Source organism: Pelophylax lessonae, assembly GCF_965119305.1.
Source record: "Pelophylax lessonae genome assembly, chromosome: 5".
Lineage (NCBI taxonomy): Eukaryota > Metazoa > Chordata > Amphibia > Anura > Ranidae > Pelophylax > Pelophylax lessonae.
The window spans coordinates 442,948,801-442,970,937 of NC_138772.1; the positions used below are offsets into that span (position 1 = coordinate 442,948,801).

At 42.0% G+C, this 22,137-nt stretch overlaps 1 protein-coding gene across 1 annotated transcript in view; it reads right to left on the minus strand.

Moving 5' to 3' along the window:
- CPA6 (carboxypeptidase A6) overlaps window positions 1-22,137 on the minus strand; it is a 192,544-nt gene that overhangs the window by 35,797 nt on the left and 134,610 nt on the right. The window contains exons 4-5 of the mRNA XM_082259328.1: window positions 7,661-7,766; window positions 4,536-4,637 (exon numbers count right to left, since the gene is read on the minus strand). Of these exons, the coding sequence (XP_082115454.1) occupies window positions 4,536-4,637; window positions 7,661-7,766 (208 nt within the window). The remainder of the gene's footprint in view (window positions 1-4,535; window positions 4,638-7,660; window positions 7,767-22,137) is intronic.

The window sequence follows — 22,137 nt, forward strand, 5'->3', positions numbered from 1 at the left end:
TATTGCTGTCGCAAGGCAGACAGACAGGCAGACAGACAGACCCCGCGGGTGGGGGGCGGTAAAATTTTTTTTTTTTTGTTTTTTTTTTTTTTTTTCTTTTTAGCTTGTCTTTAAAAAAACAAAAACAAATCCGATGACTTCTATTGCTGTCGCAAGGCAGCCAGACAGACAGTCCGTGGGTGGGGGGCGGTAAAAAAAATTTCAAACCTTTTCTATCTATCTATCTATCTATCTATCTATCTATCTATCTATCTATCTATCTATCTATCTATCTATCTATCTATCTATCTATCTATCTATCTATCTATCTATCTATCTTCAAACCCTTTCTATCTATCGATCGATCGATCTAAACTTTTCAAACTTTCTGGTCAGGCTTTCTCAAGCCAACTTAAAGTTTGTCTCGACGAACTTTTTTTTCTAGTTAATATTATACAGCCTTCTTTTGGTGGTATTTCATCACCTGTGCGATTTTTTGATCATGCGCTATAAACATGTAAAAAAAGAGCGACAATTTTGCAAAAATAACAATATTTTTCAAATTTTTTTATATGAAATTCCCCCCCAAAAAAATGTAAAAATCTAAATTTTTAACATTTTAGGCCAATTTGTTTTATGCTACATATGTTTGGCTAGTTTACTAACTAAGGGAAAGATTTTTGTCATTTTTGTTGTTTTTTTTTTTTAACGAATAATGGCAGCGATCTGCGATTTTTTGCGGGACTGCGACATTGCGGCGGACAGATCGGACCCTTGACTGACATTTTTGACACTTTTGGGGTTACCAGTGACATTACTACAGTAATCAGTGCCATACATATGCACTGTTACTGTAAAAATGACACTGGCAGTGAAGGGGTTACCTTTTTTTGAGAGGGAAGGGTTAAGTGTGTCCCTAGGGGCGTGATTCTAACTGTGATTGGATGTGGCTTGTTGTGTAAGAACAGAGATCAACGGTCCTACATAGCAGAACCGTATGATCTCCATTCTTACACAGGGAAGAATGACAGGCGGCTTTGTTTACATTAGCCGCCTGCCTTTCTCCCGGTGTAACAGACGATCGCGAGTGCCTGGCGGACATCGAGTCCGCCGGGCACATGTGCGGGGGGGGGGGGGTCCGTGACCGAGCAGGAGCGCGCCTTCGGCGGCGCGCGCTCGCTCGCTCCCTAGAGCCTCACAGGCTAGCGACGTAGTCCTACGTCGCTTTGCCTGTGAGGGGCTGACCCAATAGTTGTGCGGCGGTCGGCAAGTGGTTAGAGGCCTAGTTCCCACTGGTGCAGCTGCAGTTTTATCTGATATCCAATGCGATTATGTAGTGCAAGTTGCTGCATTTTCTTATGTTTTTGACACAATTTTTATACTGGTGCGATTTCTGCTGGGGGAGGGAGGAGGAGAATCGTTGGGTAAAAATCTGCATCAGAATAGCTTAAGTACATCAAAAACACGTGCACATGCGATTTTGATGTGTTTCCATTGAAGCCTACAGCGAAAAAATTGCACTACTTTGCACCAAAGTAGCACAGGTACTTTCCTTAAAGTCACATCACAGCTGCACTGCATTGATGTGAACAGGCACTACTGAAATCAATGTGATTTCAATTGTCATGCAATTCTGAAATTTGAACCTCAATTCTGAAATAGCCTTTAACTTCTGAAAATGTTGTTCCATCTGCTTTAGCACTCGTAGCAGTGTTACATTTTTTTCAAAATATACAGTATATAAAAAAAAAAAAGTCTTAAGCTCAATCAGTCATAGACAAACGGTGACTGTTCAGTTGCTAAAAGTCTACAACTCCATGCAGAGGCCATGTGAGGATTTGTAGTCCTTTTACAACTGCAGGACTGAATCTTGCTAGGACCCAACCTGAAAAGCATCTAGCTTCAACTACTGTAACCATAGAGAGTACAATCTGCAAACATTAGTGAACCTGTAACAAACACAAAACAGACAGCACAATATAATTCCAGCCTGGCATAATGGGGATCCTATTAGATTAAGCCTTTCACTCATCGTTTCCAGGCTACACATGTTAAAGTCACATGAGTCTAATGCAATAGTCATTTTGTATTACAAACAAGTATCCATTATTGTTTCCTTGTAGAAGGTAAATTACATTTCTACATATTTTGGTGCCCCAGGGTGTAATCGTAAAGGTTTCCCCATCTAACCTATCAAATGCTTATTTTATAGTTAAAACAGAATGAAAGTCTCCTATCCTTTACTCATGAGGATGGCACCATCTTAGCCTCTATTTACACAGTTAAAGCTGCACTAAAGATACAAAAAATGCAAATAGATGGGCTATGTATTGCAGAACAGCCAGGATGAAAGAACTCTTGTGCATGGGCAGGAGTTAAAGTAGAATTTCAGCTAAAACCTGACAAGTCTTAAAAATGCCCCTCCTAATACCTAAGCTCTCTAACCTGTGTAAGAAAGATTTACTTACCTATTTTCAGGCTGCACCAGTCTGGTCACATGACGCAGCTCCCCTGTGTCAGCCAGCGGCGGCTGCAGGGGAGAGGGGGGAGCACTGACATTGGATGGGCCATAGGAAGCTTATGGATGATGTCACCGCTTCTAGAAATTCCAGCCATTGTGGAATGCTCTCTCCTGCAGGTGCCATAGCGGTTTCAGACCATAGCGGGCTGAAAATAAGTAAGTATGAACATTTCTCATACACAAGTTAGTCAGCATGAGGGTTGGGGGGGGGGGGGGAGCATTTTTAGAACTAGTTAGGTGGCAGCCTGTTATTCAGTCCGGAAGTCAACCCGCTCCTGTCAGTAAAACTGGCTAAAGTCACAACACCCCTAAGAAGCCAAGGAAAAGATGCTGGTACCAGTGAGGGACCTTGTGGTTCTTGGATTGTTGGAGAAGAGGTTAGGATTTGCAGAGTTTAGTTCCAATTTAAATGAGTGGGTTGAGGAATGCATTATTTCATCTAACCCACTGGAGGTTGGCTGCATGTCATTTAACACAGTGCACTTATAGAATTACATGGTTCTTTGTTAAGAGTTGCAACTATCTTTTTTAAGGATACGCTCACTTTTGGAACATGTTATATGTTTCCACCCATTTTAAAGGTGAAACATGTAACACGCTCCTGCATCTGCAGCCTCTCCTTTCCCCCTCCATGTGACAGTGGGCCAAGGATCTTTTCCCCACACCCACTATCACTATTTGAAAACAGCATGGCCATTTGGGGCTCCGCCATTGTCATTCATTCACCGTTTCCTGTGATTAAATGCCTACAAGCCATTGCAGTTGACGGCTTGTAGTTTTCAATGAGCTGTGAGAGTTCTAGTGAGCGTCCTCGTAGTCTATTGATCTTTCTAAAAAAGAAAGCTTTTTTTGTGGTGGGTGTTAGGCTATGTTTTGGATCTTAATGTGCGCTTAATGCGCAAATAACTCAGTTGTGCTAATAAGTGCACTTTTGGATATTAATATACGCCAAGTGCAATTAATCCCGTTGTGCTAAAATGCACAGTTCTCAGCTCTTTTGTATAAGGTAATGGAGCGCACTCAGCAGTACCCCGTAATACAGACACGCAGGCTGTTATCACATTGGATGCTCGATAGAAATGCATTTGTGCTCCATTTATTTACGGGACAACACAGGGATAACAGCAGGAAGTGATGGCTATACAACATCAGCCAATCAGTTCCAAATGTACAGTCACATGACATAAGTTACTCACATAGAATCAGCCAATGACACACCTGTATACATTCAAATATACAATAGAAAGGGGGAGTACACGATTGTGAACGAGCTGAACAGCATGCACAGCTTCCCGCCGTTGGCGCATGGAAATCCGCGCACGGCAGTTAACAACGAAACCCACGTGTAGAGGAATATTCGCCTAACATTACACAATGAAACCAGCGTGTAGAACCATGAACGTTGCTCTGATCAAACTAGTGCATGCACTCCCGCCACTACTACTAGCATGAATCCCATTAAGCAAGGTTCAGAGGACAATGTCTAATAGGATTGTACTACTGTTCCCATAGACTTGAGGCTATCTGCAGGGAAAGAGCCATGCTATTTCCACTATGGTGATCAGGCACAGTAGAAAGACATTCGAGTCTATCTCTTCATAAAGGCAGATAGATATAAAAATGATATTGACTTCTTAGAGCAAACATATCCCCACCGGGGGAACAAATCTGCACATTATACAGGGGCCCCCACTGGTGGTCATATCCTTGCTGCTTGATCCTTGAACTTCGCACCGCAATACACATAGATCTCTACCGGCAAACAGACCCGCGCATGGAGTGTTCACCGGCGGAGACGTCTATGTAGAGCGAACGCGTCTACACATTTAAAGGAGAGTTTTCACTGCCAGTAGTATTTCCTCAATGCCTTTTTGCCGTTACATGCTCTAATGAGCGTATTTCAAGCAAACTGACAACAGGGGCCAAAATGACAAGCTAAATAAAACACATCCTGAAAAATTTCCACACTAGTCCTAATAAAATTTCCACAACAGTTACAAATATGAATAGAAAACTGAATAATCAGTCATATTACCTTAAGCACATATAATGGTCTTCCTTCATATGAGGTTCCAATTGAAAACATGTGAACAAGATTTGAGTGAGTTCTATTCATGTGGTGCATCCATTTCTCAATCTGAAAACACAAAGATCTTTCATAAAACAATTGTTTCTACCAATTTTATGATAAAATTCGGTGAATGGAAAAGCTAATTGCTTTGAAAATGGACATTTTAAATGGGAAATACAATATTCCTTTATTTTATGTGTATGCAAAATTTCCATCACTATACAAAAGTAAATGATCCCTATTTAAAGTAGTGATCGACCGATATCGTTTTTTTATTGCCAATACCGATTTTTTGGTCATCGCATATCGGTATCGGACGATATTGGCCAATATTTTCGTACATTAAAATTTTTTTTTTTTTTTTTTTTGACAGGTACTCTTGTGGAGAGATCTGGGGGTCTAAAAGACCCCAAACCCCTCTTCTGCACTTAAAAGTATTCAAAACGCCAATTTTGGCTGTTTTGAATGCCATAATTTTTTTTTAATTTGGCGCCGAGTACTCGGAAGTGATGTCATGACATCACTTGCGGGTTTTTACATGAAGACCCGATCAGAGCCGAATGCGGCAATATCGGTAACCTCAGGGAAGATTCCGATATATCGGGGAAAGTGCATATCGGCCCCCGATATATCGGCTTTACCGATAACCAGTCGATCCCTAATTTAAAGCCTAAGTTTATTTTTTATTTTCTTTTAAATCAGCACTTACATTCAATGTGAAGTGTCCCTTTGTGCTGGTTGCCCACTCTCTTGGTTGAAATCAGATGTCCTCTGCTCCCCCATAGCTCCGCAGCTGTAAACTTCCAATGCTGGGGGGGGGGGGGGGTTAATTCATGTCCTGGACCTGTCATAGGCACTTATCAAGGGTGACTGACTATGCATGCCCGCCCCATCCATTCATACAATTTATATTATAGCTTCCATTAATGAAAATTGTGTTATGAATGGAGGATTGTAATGTTCTGGTACCTTTGGGTACCCTAATTACTCTTTCATAAGTGTATGCGCCCCACCATTCTCTTTTGGTAAGGTGCGCATACACCTTTAAGACTGATGCTGTCATCACTGAGCGCCGGACTGGATGGCTATTTAGATCGCCGGCTCTCACTCACATGTGTTCGTTCAAACTGCTTTGTGCCTTGATGCTAACCTGTCTTGAAGCGCTCATGCTTGCAAGCATACCTCGCTGTTGGAACCACGCTGCGCTGATCCCTGTATCCCGCTACCGGATCATCCGCTCTTGCCGAACCTCTCCTCTGCTACATTGCTATTAGTGATAAGTACCCCACAGGGGAAACCTCTATAACCTTTATACTAAAGCTTACACTATCTAGCTCTGCATACTAAGGACTATTACTACATCTGCATTATCTAAGATTGCTAGCTCTTGAGCCTACTACCACCTGTTCTTGCACTGGGTTGATCTCTCTTGTATGTCCACGTGCTACTCTGTCATCTACTACCATACATGATTGCTAAACCTAGCTGCATCCCATCTGCTACTATCTTACTTTCAAGAACATTTCCTTTCAAGTGTCTGTCATCTACCATCTCTACCCAACCTGTCTCTTCAGCCTATCATCACTGTGTTACTATATACATAAGTCACTCTAGGAAACATCTTATTGAGTGTGTGTATTTACTTGCTGAATTGAGATCATCCACACATGATGAGTCATTGAGAGTTGGGAATGGTGTCTCAGCGTTTCTCTACATGACTACTGAAGTGGAATATTTCTGCAGCTGAAAATCCACATCATACGTAAAACGCAGGAGCGTTACAAGGATGGAGGGTGGGGGAGGGAGGTAAATGAAAGGTCTGCCTCCTCCATTTCTAGGATGCTTTTCATTGATGTAAGCTATAGTACAGCTTTTATGAATGGAGCCTGCGGACAGAAAGAGCAGGCATAGTTGAGATTCTTAATGAGGTGCTGTGTCAGGTCCAGCTGATCCTATTAACCCCTGAAGCACCGAAGATTACACTTCACATTGAATGAGAGTATCGTACCCTGTACCCTTCCTTTTTATGTTTCTGGGGGCCTGATTTATAAAGAATGTTTAGGTCAGAGTATTTAAAGTAGATGTAAACACTAACTGAATGATATTTAGATTGCTAAAGCACTATGTCAAAGTATCAAATAAAATAGAATACGCATTTTCGCCTTTTTTAATGCTTTGTTGCATCTCTGTGTTGCTGATCTCCTTCAACGTCTTGCTGTTTACATGCATTCCAGTGATAGTTGCAGAGTGGTATTTCTCATAGCAATAATAAGGACAGCAATGGCCATGCTTACATAATGTGATTTAAACAGGCTCCATTGGAAGCCTGTGTGGCAGGGTGACAATGCAGGGGAAAAACTGGGAGATAGATACAGAATTGTCACATTATAACAGGAAGTGCCTGAACAAGGACTTTAAAGTGCCTAGACTGTGGACATTTACATACAAATTATTTATATAGTACTATATAGAGAATCCCATCCATAAAGCCTACTTCACTCTTTATGGGAAGATGTTGATGTACTGCTGTTTGAATAGTAGAGTTCTGTTGGTTGATTTTTTAACAGATTTATGCATGGGATCCTCCTATCAATTGGGCACCTAGACGGTACTGGCCATTTATCCTAAACTCATGGTGGGGCATCCTTTGGGTGGTTGATGCTACCTTTGGGCCGATTCCTTCCTTGGCGTGTGGGTTTCACCTGTGCAGCTACCACCTATATGTATTTGATTATGATCATTCACCTTTAAAATGTCCTGAAGAAACAGAATCTGAGAAACACATCTGATTTGTGTTTTTTGTCATGAAAATCTTGAATTACATTTTCATGCAATTGAAGGTATCTCTATAATATTAGTGTGGGTGGGACATATAAGGCGCTTTGCAATATACAGTAATATGATCACCAGGTGTGACTGTGTTGTACATTTTAGCTTTTTTATTACTTTTAATAAGCTTTAATAAATATAGGATTTAATGATACATTAGTATATAGTGTCCATTCTTGAGGTGTATAGCACCTGAAAGTCCAATTTTTTCCTATGCTTTTGTTATCTAAAATATTTCTATTTAAGAACCCAATGCTTACCTCTTCCAGTGTATGATAGTCTTCATAGTCATACTTCAATAGGGACCTACGCTTCCTGGAAGGACTCTGCTTTTCAATTACCTTCTGCAGGTTGTTTACAAGAATCCTATACAAGAAAAAAAATATTTGCATCACAAAAATGGTGTGTAAAGCCTGTATGCTGTTACATAACAAACTCTATGTACAGAACTACTTATATAAAGAAGATCTGTGCATTGCCTATTTAGGGAGTCAATGGAAGGTAAGTGTAGGCTGCTGGGGAGGGAAGTTAAAGAGAACCTATTGATTTTCTAAGTGGGGGAAAGGAAAGATTTGTGTTTACAAGTTACTGGTATTGTAAACTTTAAAATTAAGACTATTTTAAAGTCTATGGTCAAAAGGCAAAATCCTATATTCATTTCCACATTAAATTTCAATTATTTCTAGCCTACTCCTAATTATCTGAATGATCTTGAAGTTCCTAAACCTAAGCTGGCCATAGATGGATCGAATCCCAGATGGTTTAGCAGGGACCGGATAAGATTCGATCCATCTATGTCTGATTTTTTGCATGCGATCAGTGCCGATGGCTATATCAGCCTACAGTGCTCATTGTGTTCTGCTGGCAGGGAAGGCTCCCCGCTGGCAGAACACAATAGCGTTGTGGGAGGGATTCCCCCATCAACAATGACTGTGTTGATGGAGGATTTAGTGGAAGGAAAGAAAATTGTATAATATATGGCTTGCCTTACTTTGTGAAGATCCCTACACTGCAATTTCTTGACTAAAGCCCCGTACACACGTACCGAATGTCGGCCGAACGATCGGCCGTCTTTTGTCCGGTGCTGTCCTGTCGGTGGAAAAGTGCTAAAGACTGCACACGAATTTTGTCGGCCAACAACAGCCGACTGCAGAAGTGATGTCATGTGATGGTTAACTTTCCATGTGTTTTTTCTTCTCTGAGCATGCCCAGTCTTGCTCATCTGCTGTTAGTTGGCCGAATTCTGTACTGACTGGCGAACAATCGGCCGTTCTGGTGACGGCCAACAAAAATTTTATAGCCTGCACACCCGATTCTGTTCAGCCGAAAAGTCGCAGTCGGTTGTCGGAAGCATCATACTAACAAGCCGACAATCGGCCGATCGTTCGGCGGCCGAATATTTACGGCCAACAATCGCTACGTGTGTACGGGCCTTTACTGTATATTCGCTATGCCCTATGAGTAGGCACTGCTGTGTCACGATATTCACAGAGCCTGCCTTCTGAACTACAAAGGTGCTGAAAGCAGTGGCAAGCAGAGGCCGGGGCCACGGGTGCAACGGCCCCAAGCCTACATTGGGCCTCAAAGGGCAGGACAGACACAGACTACTGCTGGGCAGCCTCTCAGTCATTCTGTCACAGCTGCTTGCTGGTGATTTGTCTATAGTGGCTGGCTGCTGGGCAACCCACTGTATTACACCCGGACATCAACATATGAAGAATCTGAACAGGACCGTCATTTCCCCAATGCCTTATAAACCTGGTAAAGTCCAGCCAGTGTCTATGTTTTCCAGGCAGAGACATTACCAGGTTTATAAGCTTTGCCCTTACTGATTGTGGAAATGACGGTCCTGTTCTCCATATGTTGATGTCAGTCAGAGCGAATGACCAACCTGACTTTAATTAGCATTAAAAATGAATTCCTCACAGTTTATGTAAATAATGAAGTGTTTTCTGACAAGAGATCATCTCATTTGGGGAGCCAAACCTAATAAATGGGACTAATTTATATTTAATTTTCTTTTCAATAAGTTTTCATTGAGTTTTAAAAACAAGTATGCATAGAAGAGATTGCAGAGTAAAGCCTCGTACACATGCGTCGAAAACGGCAGGGAATTTTCGTCCGACGACCGATCTGCCGATTTTCGGCTTGTGAGTTTGATGATTCCGACAACCGACTCCGACTTTTCAGCTGAAAAAAATCTGGTGTGCAGGCTATAAAATTTTTGTCCCCCGTCAAAACACGGCCGATTTTCGTGCAGTCAGTACAGATTTCGACAGGGAAAAATCTAATGAGCAAGACTGGGCATGCTCAGAGAAGAAAGAACACAAAGAAAGCAAACCAACACATGACATCACTTCTGAAGCAGAATTTTGTTGGGCGAGAAAATTCGTGTGCAGTCTAGGCACCTTCCAACCAACAAAACACCACTCTGGACAAAAGACGGACGATCGGTCGGCCGATAATCGTTGCGTGTGTACGAGGCTTAATACTCTTGATGTGTGAAAATCATAGCGCAACAGAGATCAACAACATAGTAGGTTACAACATAGTGGTTAACAAAATAGGAATTAACAAACTTGTTCCATCCAGTCAATGAAAAAGGATAGATACAGGGTGCAGGTTCATGTAGTGAGAGTGTTAGGATCATATCAGCAGGGCAAAATGGATAAGTTATATAGAAGTACCACTAGTATATGGTTTATATCATTCCGTCCAAGAGGACCAGTCTGTGTTCTCACGTAAATAGTTCTTCCTATCCCTAGTGAGTAAAAGTTCATAAGAGTAATGGGTATGGATCAGATTAACTACTTCAAGCACCTTTGGAGGTGCAGATGCTTTTTTAACCTGGTCACTGAGAGCCTTGCTGCTAATAGTATATAGGTCACCATATTTCACGACTGTCTTGGTATTTACTCTATGGTTTCTTTCACACAGCCACTCAGTTTTTTTTCCTCCGCTGCAGCACTTTTTTTTTCATGGACACGGATGACACTTGTGTCATCCGGTCCGTATGTCCGCATATCATCCCATCCGTTTGCGGATGATATACGGATATAATGTATGTCTATGGGATTGCAGATGTCAGCAAATGATACCGCTGACATCCGATTTTGCGTCTGTTCCGTTTATGAAACGAAAAAAAAAAAAATAGGGTTCTGTTCCGTTCCAAAAAACGGAACAGAACTGAAAGGACACAAATCGGATGTCAGCGGATGGTCATCCGCTGACATCCGCAATCCCATTGACATGCATTATGTCCGTATATCACCCGCCAACGGATGGGGTGATATACGGACATACGGAGCACCCGTGTGAAAGGGGCCTATGTTTAAATTCAGAATTGCTAATGCAGGGAAGGGAGGTATGGGGTTTTCCAACAATCTCACCTATTATGTGGAAGATGGATTTTCAGAAGTGGTGGATTTGGGGACAATATGTGAAAAATTGTTTCCACTCTGCCACAAGCTCTCCAGCGATGTGGAGAAGTGTGCCCCTTAAACTTGGCTAAGGTTGAGGGAGTTAAATACCAATGCTGGGCAATCTTTTAGGTCAGTTTCCATAGAGCAGTGCAGAAAGTAGCTTTGTAAATGGTAGAAAAAGCTGCCTCCCACTGTTGGTCTGAGTATTATTGCTGCAGGTCTCTTTCCCATTTGCAGAACAGGGGAAGCTTTGAGAAGACCATTTTTTCACCTAGGAGGAAGTAAAATAGGCAAATTCCTTTTTTTTCTTTTGTGATGTTCATGAAATAGGCTTTTGCTTGTAGGGCTTATAATGGTTTTGATATGAGGGTTATGCTTGAGGCAGTTGGTGATTTGAAGATATTGGTGATGATCTGATGGTGTCAGATTTAATTCTGAAGTGAGCTGGTCAAATGATTTACTGGAATCTTTATCGTAGAGTGTAGCTATCATTACAAGGCCTTTGTTGGGCCAGTTGGTGAGATGCAGGTTCAGAATTCCAGATAAAGGGATTACATTCATGGTGAAAGATCTAAGTCTTCACCAGGCCAATATGGAAGCTATGATGGTTGGAGGGTAGAGTGAGGGGATCGTGGCTCCAGGGTGAAAACTACGATTGATATTAAATTTTAATAAAGCGTTTATGTTATGTTTTATCAGTTTTTACTCATTTAAAATGTCTTCCTTTCTTACATTTCTCATCACTAGGCCGTATACCTGAGTGTAAGGGCTCATTCGCAGTTCGTGGTGCGGGAAAGGTGTGTTCTGTACCCATTTCCCACACCACAGGCAAATTCACTGCCTGTGAAATCTTTTTGCAGGTGCCACTGTATTATTAGCAGCACCACAAAAGTAGATCGCAAACACAGTACACTTGCAGGCACCAAATTGCCCAGTACTACTGCCACAGTACCGTGCTTGCACTACTTTTTTCATGGTCCAGTGCATTTTGTAGCCCATTTAAATGAAACGTGCTGGAATCGCATGGGAACTCGCATGTTCCATGAGGGGCATACAATCAAGGAGTTTGATCCAGGCATCACCAAACCTTTGCATGTCACTGGTTGAGAAAAGGAGTTTCAGGAGGTGGGGTCAGTACAGAAATCACTGTTTGCATGCAACAAGGTACCATTGGATATGTAGTCCTTAGCAATTGAAAGTAAACAGCAGTGGAGAAACTGCAAAGCATGCATGAAATTGAGGAAGTTGTAGAAATAGATGGCCAACAGACAGGCAGAACTCACAACACGAAAGAAGATTTTTAAGTAATCTTTTATTAGATTGTCAAATATAACTTTTGTTTGTGTTGCTATTGCAATGCTGATGCTATAAAACGAACGTTTAAGCTGTGATCATAGAACTCTTTTAAGCCCTACCTTTGATTTATACATGTCATGCATATCTATCCAAACACTTCCAGCTACTGATATCTTCAAAAAGGTCTGCCCTTCTATCGCCTAAATGGTATTCCATTTCTATTAAATTATGTATATGCTGATAAACAGAAAAATATAAATTGTAGACCATCCAATGTCCAATAAATATAAGCTGTATTGTTAACGGTAGATGGACATTATTATAGTAAGCAGAGAATATTGTGCTGGATAGAGCAGTGGTTCTCAACCAGTGGGCTACTGCCTGCTACTGGGCCTCAGACTCTCCTACTGGGCTACTGCCTGCTGCTGGGCAGCAGACTCTCCTACTGGGCTACTGCCTGCTATTGGGCCTCAGACTCTTCTAATGGACTTCTGTCTGCTAGTGGGTCCCAGACTCTCCTACTGGGCTACTGCCTATTACTTGGCCTCAGATTCTCCTACTGGGCTACTACCTGCTAGTGGGTCCCAGACTCTCCTACTGGATTACTGCCTGCTAGCGGGCCCCTGACTCTCCTACTGGGCTACTGCCTGCTAGTGGGCCGCAGACTCTCCTACTGGATTACTGCCTGCTAGCAGGCCCCTGACTCTCCTACTGGATTACTGCCTGCTAGCGGGCCCCTGACTCTCCTACTGGGCTACTGCCTGCTAGTGGGCCGCAGACTCTCCTACTGGATTACTGCCTGCTAGCAGGCCCCTGACTCTCCTACTGGGCTACTGCCTGCTAGTGGGTCCCAGACTCTAATACTGGGTTACTGCCTGCTAGCGGGCCCCTGACTCTCCTACTGGGCTACTGCCTGCTACTAGACCTCAGACTCTCCTACTGGGCCGAGGCTATACTTCCCACCGTTTTGAGATGGGAATGAGAGACACCTATTGGCAAAAGTATGTAGGCATAGAACACACATTCTGCCACGCCCACTTAAGGGAGAATTATACAAAAAAAAAAAAAGGGTAATTAAACCCTCAAGAGATTCTCTTTTTTTTTACCTTTATTATTCCTTTTGACATTTACCAATGCAGCAATTTAGAAATTGGATTAAAGGCTTAGCACTGTGAAACACTTTTTGAAAGATAAATAGTGCATTTTATATACAACTATACAGATCAGACAAAAATGAGGGATAAATGAGGAGGAAAGAGGGACGGAAGGACTTTGTTCCAAATCAAGGACAGTCCCTCGAAATCAGGGAGAGTTGGGAGCTATGGCTGTGGCTTACTGTTTGTGCAGTATTGAGGCAGAAGGAGGCTGGCAGCAACAGCATGCCTCCCCAGCTGCAATATAATATCCAGCAGTGCCCTCCGTAATATACAGTTTACACTGTATATTATATTAAAGTCAGGGAGACATGCTGCTGCTGCCAGCCTCCTGGTGCCCCAGCTCTGCCTGCTGATGGAATGCAGAGGGCATCGCTCGCTGTATATTAGAGTACAGCCTAGCAGATTGATTCAAGTCCATTTGTTGTCTCCTTCCACACACATTTTTCTCCCTGTCAGTATACTGTTGATCCTGATTCAACTGACATCATGTCCCCTCCTTCTATCTTCCATTCGGCACGGATAACAAAACCATCAATCTAGTTGTCACTTTCACCCCCTGTCCTAGGTATTCGCAACTGCTATCATTTAGTGCTATTCTTCGCTTATCACACATTTCTTTTCTCTCTCTCTCTCTAGGTAAGTTCTCCCTCCTTCACAGGGTATCATTTCTACCAGTCCCCAAGAAGTAAATATATTCCTAAACATCTATTAAATGGACCAAAGCACTAATAAAGTGGTTCTAAAGGCAGAAGGTTTTTTATTGTAATGAATTCTATGCATTAGATCAGAGTTCCACCCAAAAGTAGAACTTCCACTCATCTGCTTCCCCCCCACATTTAGCACCTTTCAGGGGGGAGGGGAACAGCTACCTGTTTTTGACAGGTATCCTTCGCCACTTCTGGGAGACAAAGCCACGGCGCCGGACCTCGGAAGTTCAGCCCCCTCCTCCTTCCCCCCGCCACCGAGCCAATTAAATTACGCAGCGCACTTTGTGCATGCGCAGTAGTGAATTGGCTGTGAAGCCAAAAAGACTTCCCTTAGAACGAATTGTGGTGGCAGCACCCGACAGCCAATCCAAAAATTGGCTGGGGTGCTGACATTGGGGGCTCCCTGGACAGGTATATCTTAAAAGTCAGTAGCTACAGTATTTGTAGCTGCTGACTTTTACCTTTTTTTTTTCCCCAGCTGGAATACCACTTTAAGATAAAAAAAACCTTCTGTGTGCAGCAGCCTCCTTCAGCCCTTCTAATACTTACCTGAGCCCCAACTAAATCTAACAATGTTACATGAGAGCCTCAGCTATCCAGGACTCTCCCTCCTCATTGGCTGAGACAGCAACGGGCGCTATTGGCTTCTGTCCAGCATCCAGTCAGATAGTGGCCCCCTTGTGACTGAGGCAATCATAGTGGAACCAAGTTTCTCCATCTTCTTTCCCCAACTGCATTGCCGCTGAAGTTGAATGCCACCTGCAGTGGACAACACAGACTGCACCTGCCCACACGCTCATATTAACCCCTGCAGCACAGAAAGGCCAGCTCTGTGGAGGTATCCAGTGGCAAATAATTGGAGTGGTTTTAGTATAGTTTTTTTTCTACTGTGAGGGCAAGGAAGGTTTTGGGAGAATTTACTGGGCTCTGGTCTCACTATAGTTGAAAACCCCACCTGCATAGAGAAATAATAACACCCCCCCCCCCCCCCCCCAAAAAAAGTAATTCCATTTCAAGCACATCTCCTGTCATTGTGCATTTTCTATTACCCAAAGCAGTGACAAATCAGGTAAACATAAATGTCTCTGCAAGCCAGGTTCACTTTTCAGCCACCTACATGGAAAGAATTTCTGAAGTGTGGCATTGTGCCCTCTGAATTATCTATGGCTGTGCAGCTGCGGCCCCCAGGGTTATTCCTCTGGATATCACTCTCTCCGCTATAAAACTCCTTTTGTAAAACTGGTGCTGGTGCCCATCTGATGCCAGGAAAAGGCTTTTCTATGTTTCTTGTATCAGGCTTTACATATTTCCATCCACTCTGACATCTGCCACAATTTCAGACTTTTCTTTAGACTTCAATCTGTTGCCTTGAGGTCTGACTTTTTTATGACCTTTTCTCGTAATTTACAACATACAGGTTATTTGTCTCCCGCTATGTCTCTCTCCTCAAATATAAAAGCTTATCAATTTGGTTCAAATTTCCTTTCTCTATTTGACAGTTTTATAGGCTGAGCGGCTGTCAGTACTGGGATTGCTGTCACAGGAGACCTGCGAATAAAAAAGAGACTTCTACACTCCTGAAAGTGTAGGATGACTATATTCAATTTTCAGTTCCAAGAAAGATGTAGCTGGCAACTCCAGAATCCCATGAAAATCTTTATTAGCTACATAAAGAAGTCAAGATTAAAAACAGCTGGCGCGTTTCGGCATACAGCCTTGTTCACAGCATATTCACAAATGGAATGACAGAACATTTATACTACATACCTCAAATGAGGAAAAGCAGTGTCAATAAAACAATTATTCAATTAAAATAAAAAAGATGACCTATGATGGTAAAAAGCGGCACTGGATTCTATTCACATCGGATGTGGGCTTACGATACTATGAAAACATTCAGCATATCAAAAAGACACCATGCATAACAATAGGCTTATGCAAGCTGGTATCTAGATTGATATTGCGCCCTATACCAAAAATAAAGCATTACATTAATAAAAACAATAAGGTTGAAGCAGCAGACATAAAACATCCAGTGCAATCAATACTGTATATGATTAGTTTCATTTTATTTTAGAAATAAATCCAAATCCCTCCTGGAATTCATACCTACAGGGGTTCTAGTACCAAGAGTAAATATCCACCAGACCACTCTCTCAAGCAGTCCAGGGTAGAGATCACATCCCCGGGGGTGAACAATGCTGTATGACGAAACGCGTCAACTGTTTTTAATCTTGACCTTTATGTAGCTAATAAAGATTTTCATGGGATTCTGGAGGTGCTGGCTACATCTTTCTTGGAGCTGAATTTTTAATGGCTGGAGGCCATTACAGCCAGAGCACCCAGTGAAGGATTCCACCCTTAATCTATGAGGTGTGTTCCCCGTTATGAGTGCTGTCTTTGTGCTTTGCTTTCCTAATTACATTTTTAGTGCTTTTGAAAATTACACAGACAGGAATAATCAACAGGTGGTAATGCAAGTTTGTATCGGGCTTTAATGCAGCAAGCAATTCTGTCTGAGCATGTCACATAAATTCTCTTTGCATTGCCTTGTGAAACCATAACTATACCTTTAAATGAAAATCTCCATCTATCCTTCCCCTGCAATCCTAATAAAAGCCGACAAATAAAGTCCTCTGATGCCTGTTCACGGCCTTATGCGGCCAGGCAGTGTTTATCTCCCCTTCAATCTGCTCAGCACTTGTGCTGGAGATACATTTATATTAGGAATTCTCTGTATGTAATTTAACATTTACCATTACATTGGACATACAATTATATGCATTTCTATGTGTTTATAAGACATTTCTAAAAGCATTTTAAGCATGCAAGAGCCCATTCACACTAGCACGACTTGTGAGGCGACTTGTGTCACCCCAGGTCGCTTGACATAACAAAAGCAATGTTAATCAATCAGTGCCGTCTTAATTGGCACTACTGAAGTCGCTCCGACTTCAGAAAAGGGTCCTGTACTACTTTGAGGCGACCTGTGATCCGACTTGTCCCATATACTTCAATGGGAGTTGCCTCCTTATCTTAATTGAAGCGACTTGTTATCAGACTTTCCAGGAAGAAGAAAGAGATTAGCCAGGCATTCCCCACAGACAAAGTCGCCTGTCTCTTCCAAGTAGTGCACAAGTCTCTTCCAAGTCACGGGGCGACTTTCTGGTCGTGGTAGTGTGAACCGGCTCTAATGGTTTATATATATATATATATATATATATATATATATATATATATATATATATATATATATATATATATATATATATATAATATGTATTCTGCTAAAACAAATTCCAATAAGTGCATATTGATTGATTTGCGCAAAAGTTATGCGTCTACAAACTATGGGATACATTTATGGAATTTTTATTTCATTTTTTACTAGTGTAGCACTGCCCCCATAGGAACTGCTGAATATTAACTCTGAAGGGTCTCCCTGGTTACCGGCACCCCACCATAAGTAAGGACCGGTCCTTGATTTTCTTTGGCTCACACTCCTATAATCAATCCAGGGGTATTTGGTTGTTTTTGTTGTTTATTTTAGAATGGGGGTAGGAGAAGGAAATAGTGGGATACTCCAACTTTAACTATTCACAGTGATTGAGGACTCCTATCTTCTCTGCTTCTCTATAGGTATGGAACAGCCAGGATGTTGATTCATCCTGCCACTTGGATGAATGTAGATTAAGTCTCTTATTCTCAAGACAACTTGGTGAACACTAATTCTCTTCAGGATACTCTCCCTAGTATCCTCTCTCTCTCTCTTCCTCTGCTGACACCCGTCTACTGACTGTCCTACTAGCAGGAGTGGCCCTCCTCAGGTCAGGCCCCTTGACACGAGTCCCTGTACTCACGATACTGCAGTCCCAGAGTCTCCAGTGTCACCCCTCTCAGTCAGCTTCCCTGGACCTCTGAGTTCAGCTTCTCTTCTCTGCTCATCTGGCCCTCAGGATGACCTCCTGCACCGCATGGCACCTCTACAGAGCAGGAGGCAGCCGCCCCCTCCCTCTGGGGGCTCCGCTCTCCAGCCAAAGACCCCGCAGCACCTGTTCCTGGCTTTTATACAGTATCCCAGAATGCATTGAGGCGACCTCTGCCAATCATCAGGACTGTAACAGAAGCCTATGCACCCATTTGTCAGGTTTCCTCCCACTGTCCAACATGCCTCCCTATTGGAGCAGCGTGAAACAATCCTCAGACTGAATCGCATACTGAGCACAATGAGCAGAACTCACTGACAAATCCTGCTCTCTGGTAGGCAGAGAACAATATAGATTTACCTGCAGCCCCTCTGGTAAGCAGACAGAGCTCAAAACTATACTCTCTCACTAGCACCTTCCCAGGAGTGGTGGCGGTCAGCGACTTATAGTGGGACTGCAATGTTGCAGCTGACAAATCGGACACCTAACTGACACTTTTGACACTTTTTGGGGACCAGTGACACTAATACAGTGATCAGCGCTAAAAATATGCACTGTCATTATACTAATGACACTGACTGGGAAGAGGTTAACATCAGGGGTGATCAAAGGGTTAACTGTGTGCCTAGGCTGTGTTTTACTACAGTGTGGGAGGTGCGTTTACTAGGGAGAGATATGGATCCTTGTCCCTGCTTTACAGAGACACAGGATTCACGCCTTCCCTTCTGCCAGAATGGCAATCTACCTAGTTTACATAAGCAGACTGACATTCTGCCTCTCTGCAGGACGATCGGCCAGTGACGACAGGCATCGAGTTCCTGGTACCCGCTGATCGGCTCCCGCTGTGTGTAATCACAGCAGGCCCGAACCGCTGGTGGTGCACATTCGTGCCCGCTTCCTGGAAGTGCAGGATCACATATATACTGTATACATGATCCTGCGTTCAGCTATTATAGGGCGATCCACAACCAGTTAAAGGAAAAGTTCACCTTTTGGAACATGTTACATCTTTTGCCCGTATTAGGGTGGAACATGTAACATGTTCCAGCAGCTGCAGAATCCCCCCCCCCCCCCCAATGACAGCGGGTGCCATTTTTATCCTGTCGGCTTGTATTCTATGAACTACCATGGTACTGGCTCTGGTAGTTCATTGTCTCTTCCTGTCAGTGTGTATCTGCCTATTCGTATGATTTATGAGCAGACAGATACACTGAGAAGTCTGCAGGAGTCCTGCATGGTACCCACAATCTACTGATCGCGGGTGCAATGCTTTTCAGGCTCCAAGTAAAGAAAAGAATAAAAAAAAATGTTTTACCTGCAAAAAGATGTGCATTTATTTATTTATTTATTTATTTTTTTTTTTAGATGAACATCCTTTAAAAAAAAAAATAAATAAATAAAATACATGCAACCAGGGGCAGATTAGATGCCCTGAAAGGAATCTGATTAAACCCAAAAACAAACATTTTTTGTATTGCAGCTTCCCAGTCCTCATCTTTGTTGACAGCTTTAGTTTTATTTTTTTAATGCTTGTTTCCATTATTTTCACCCTGGTGATCCAACCAGTAACACACTTCATATATTGGGGTGTGTCCACTGTATATGGAAAAGCAAGAGACACCAGCAGCATTGCCAATTTGGGGAGAGGGTAGTGTTAGATACACTAGCAGGATTAGAATGACCTGACTAGCACATTACAGCCAAAACACCACTTTTTAAAAAGTTAAAGCAACTATTTGTCTCAGCCCCAGCCTATTAACCACTTCAGCTCTGGAAGGTTTAACCCCCCTTCCTGACCAGGCCATTTTTAGTGATACAGCACTGCATTATTTTAACTGACAATTGCTCACTCGTGCAATGCTGTACATAAATAAAATTGATGTCCTCCCCCCCCCCAAATAGAGCTTTCTTTTGGTGGTATTTGATTACCTCTGTGGTTTTTATTTTTTGCGCTATAAAGAAAAGAAGACCGACAATTTTGAAAACAAACAATATTTTTCACTTTCTGCTATAAAACATTCCCGATAAAAAATGTCAAAAAATCTAATTTCTTCATCAATTTAGGCCAATATGTATTCTGCTACTTATTTTTGGTAAAGAAATCCCAATAAGTGTATATTGAGCAAAAGTTATAGCGTCTACAAACTATGGAAATTTTTATGGAATTTTCATTTATTTACTTATTTACTAGTAATTAGCGACTTATAGAAGGACGGGACAAATTGTGACACTTTGACACTTTTTTTGGACCAACGACACCAATACAGTGATCAGTGCTAAAAAAATAATGGACTTACTTTCAGATAAACAGATGAAGCAAAAAAGGCCTAAAATAAGAAAACGAATGCAGCACCACATCCAAGGATTGGTAAACTGCAATATATCCCATTTTTGAATAATTGATATAGGAAGTAAAAAGTTTGCTATATTTCACAGATCACTTTGGGATTAGGAGGCCATGTGAATGAGGGGATTAGGTGGTTATAATTTCTTTTGTTATTATGGTCAAGGCTAAAATATAAATTGAAAAAAAAAAAACAATTTCTGATACCGTATGTATATTTTCCATTCTCATTTTATGCCAGCAAGTGCAGCTCCAGGCTCATTTTCATATATTTGCTAAGCTATTTTTATGTGCTTTGTTAAAAAAAAAAAAAAAAAAGCCTGCCGTTTACAAAGCTCAGTGGCTGGTGCTGATATTCACTCACTCAAGTGAATGTCTCAGAACAGTGACTTCTCCCTCTTCCACCCTCACTCTCTATGCCTGCTTATTCAAATAGCTGCATATAAAGTTCCATTTAGATAGAGTCTGAAAGCAAACATCTTCTGCTCTGCTCTCTCATAAAAACACATAGCGGTCTGTGTATCCTGTATTATGGGTGTAGTCACGTGTTAAATGTTTATTTGTAAAATAAAGATTTTACATTAATAGTAAAAGCAGATTTATTATAAATGTGCTACCTCCGACAGTTTTATAGGGAATTCAGTTACATCCATGTATATTGTATATACAGTAAAACCTTGGATTGCGAGCATAATTCGTTCCGGAAACATGCTTGTAATCCAAAGCACTCTTATATCAAAGCAAATTTCCCCATAAGAAATAATGGAAACTCCGATTATTAGTTCCACAACCATTTATTCATAAGTCCTTCTGTTTATAGTCCATATAAAAAGATTATAGCATTGCGATAGGTTATATAACCATAAAATGTCCATCCACAAATAGCCGCTTCCACAAGGGGATTAGAAGCAAAATCCAGCAGGAGCTACAGAGTATCAAAGAGAAGAGAGGCGCCTCTAAGTGTAGCAATATGGTTCTATTTAATGAAGGTACAATATTTAGCAACTCACATGGTTGATGAATAAAACAGGCACATCTAAGTATGCAGGCATCCGGGGTAAAGCTGTCCACATAGAATATCTTCTGCACCGCCGGCTGCCAGTCTGTAATCCTGACTGGGAAGACCACCCTGGAGTAAAGCGATCTGAAAGCGAAGGGGCAGCATGGAAGGGATGACCTAGATGGCGGTGCGCAGGATGGTCTTCGTGGACAACTTTAGCCTGGATGCCTGCATCCTTAGATGTGCCTGTTCCAATCATCAACCATGTGAGTTGCTAAATGTTGTACCGTCATTAAATTTAACCATATTGCTACACTTAGAGGCGCCTCTCTTCTCTTTTATACTCAGCTGTGACTTGAGGCTACTTGTATATCAAGACATTGCTTGTATATCAAGTCAAAATTTATTTGAAAATTTTGCTTGTCTTGCAAAGCGCTCTCAAACCAAGTTACTCTCAAACCAAGGTTTTACTGTACTTGTTTCTCTAGTTAATTGTTTTTGGTTATGATGCCATCTTGTGGTCATTGTTTTAAGTAAATGTAACTTCTCTAATTCCTCCCCCTTTGCGTGATGTAATTTTCTCTTATCTGTGAGCTGATGTATTGTACCTACAAAGCACATATTAAGGTTGGGAAAAGAACATTTTCATTTTGACCACCTTAAAAGATAAGTTCACCCTTGGAAAACGTTACATGTTACACCCATATTTAGGATGTAACATGTTAACATGTTCCAGCATCTCCCCCACCCTCTGAGCTCCCCCCCACCTGTGACAGCGGATGGGGATTCTTCTTCTCCATAACTGCTGTAGAATTTAAAATGAAATCGGAGATGTGAATGAAGAAACTACAAGTCCCGGCTGTCACCACAGCAGTTCTCAATTGG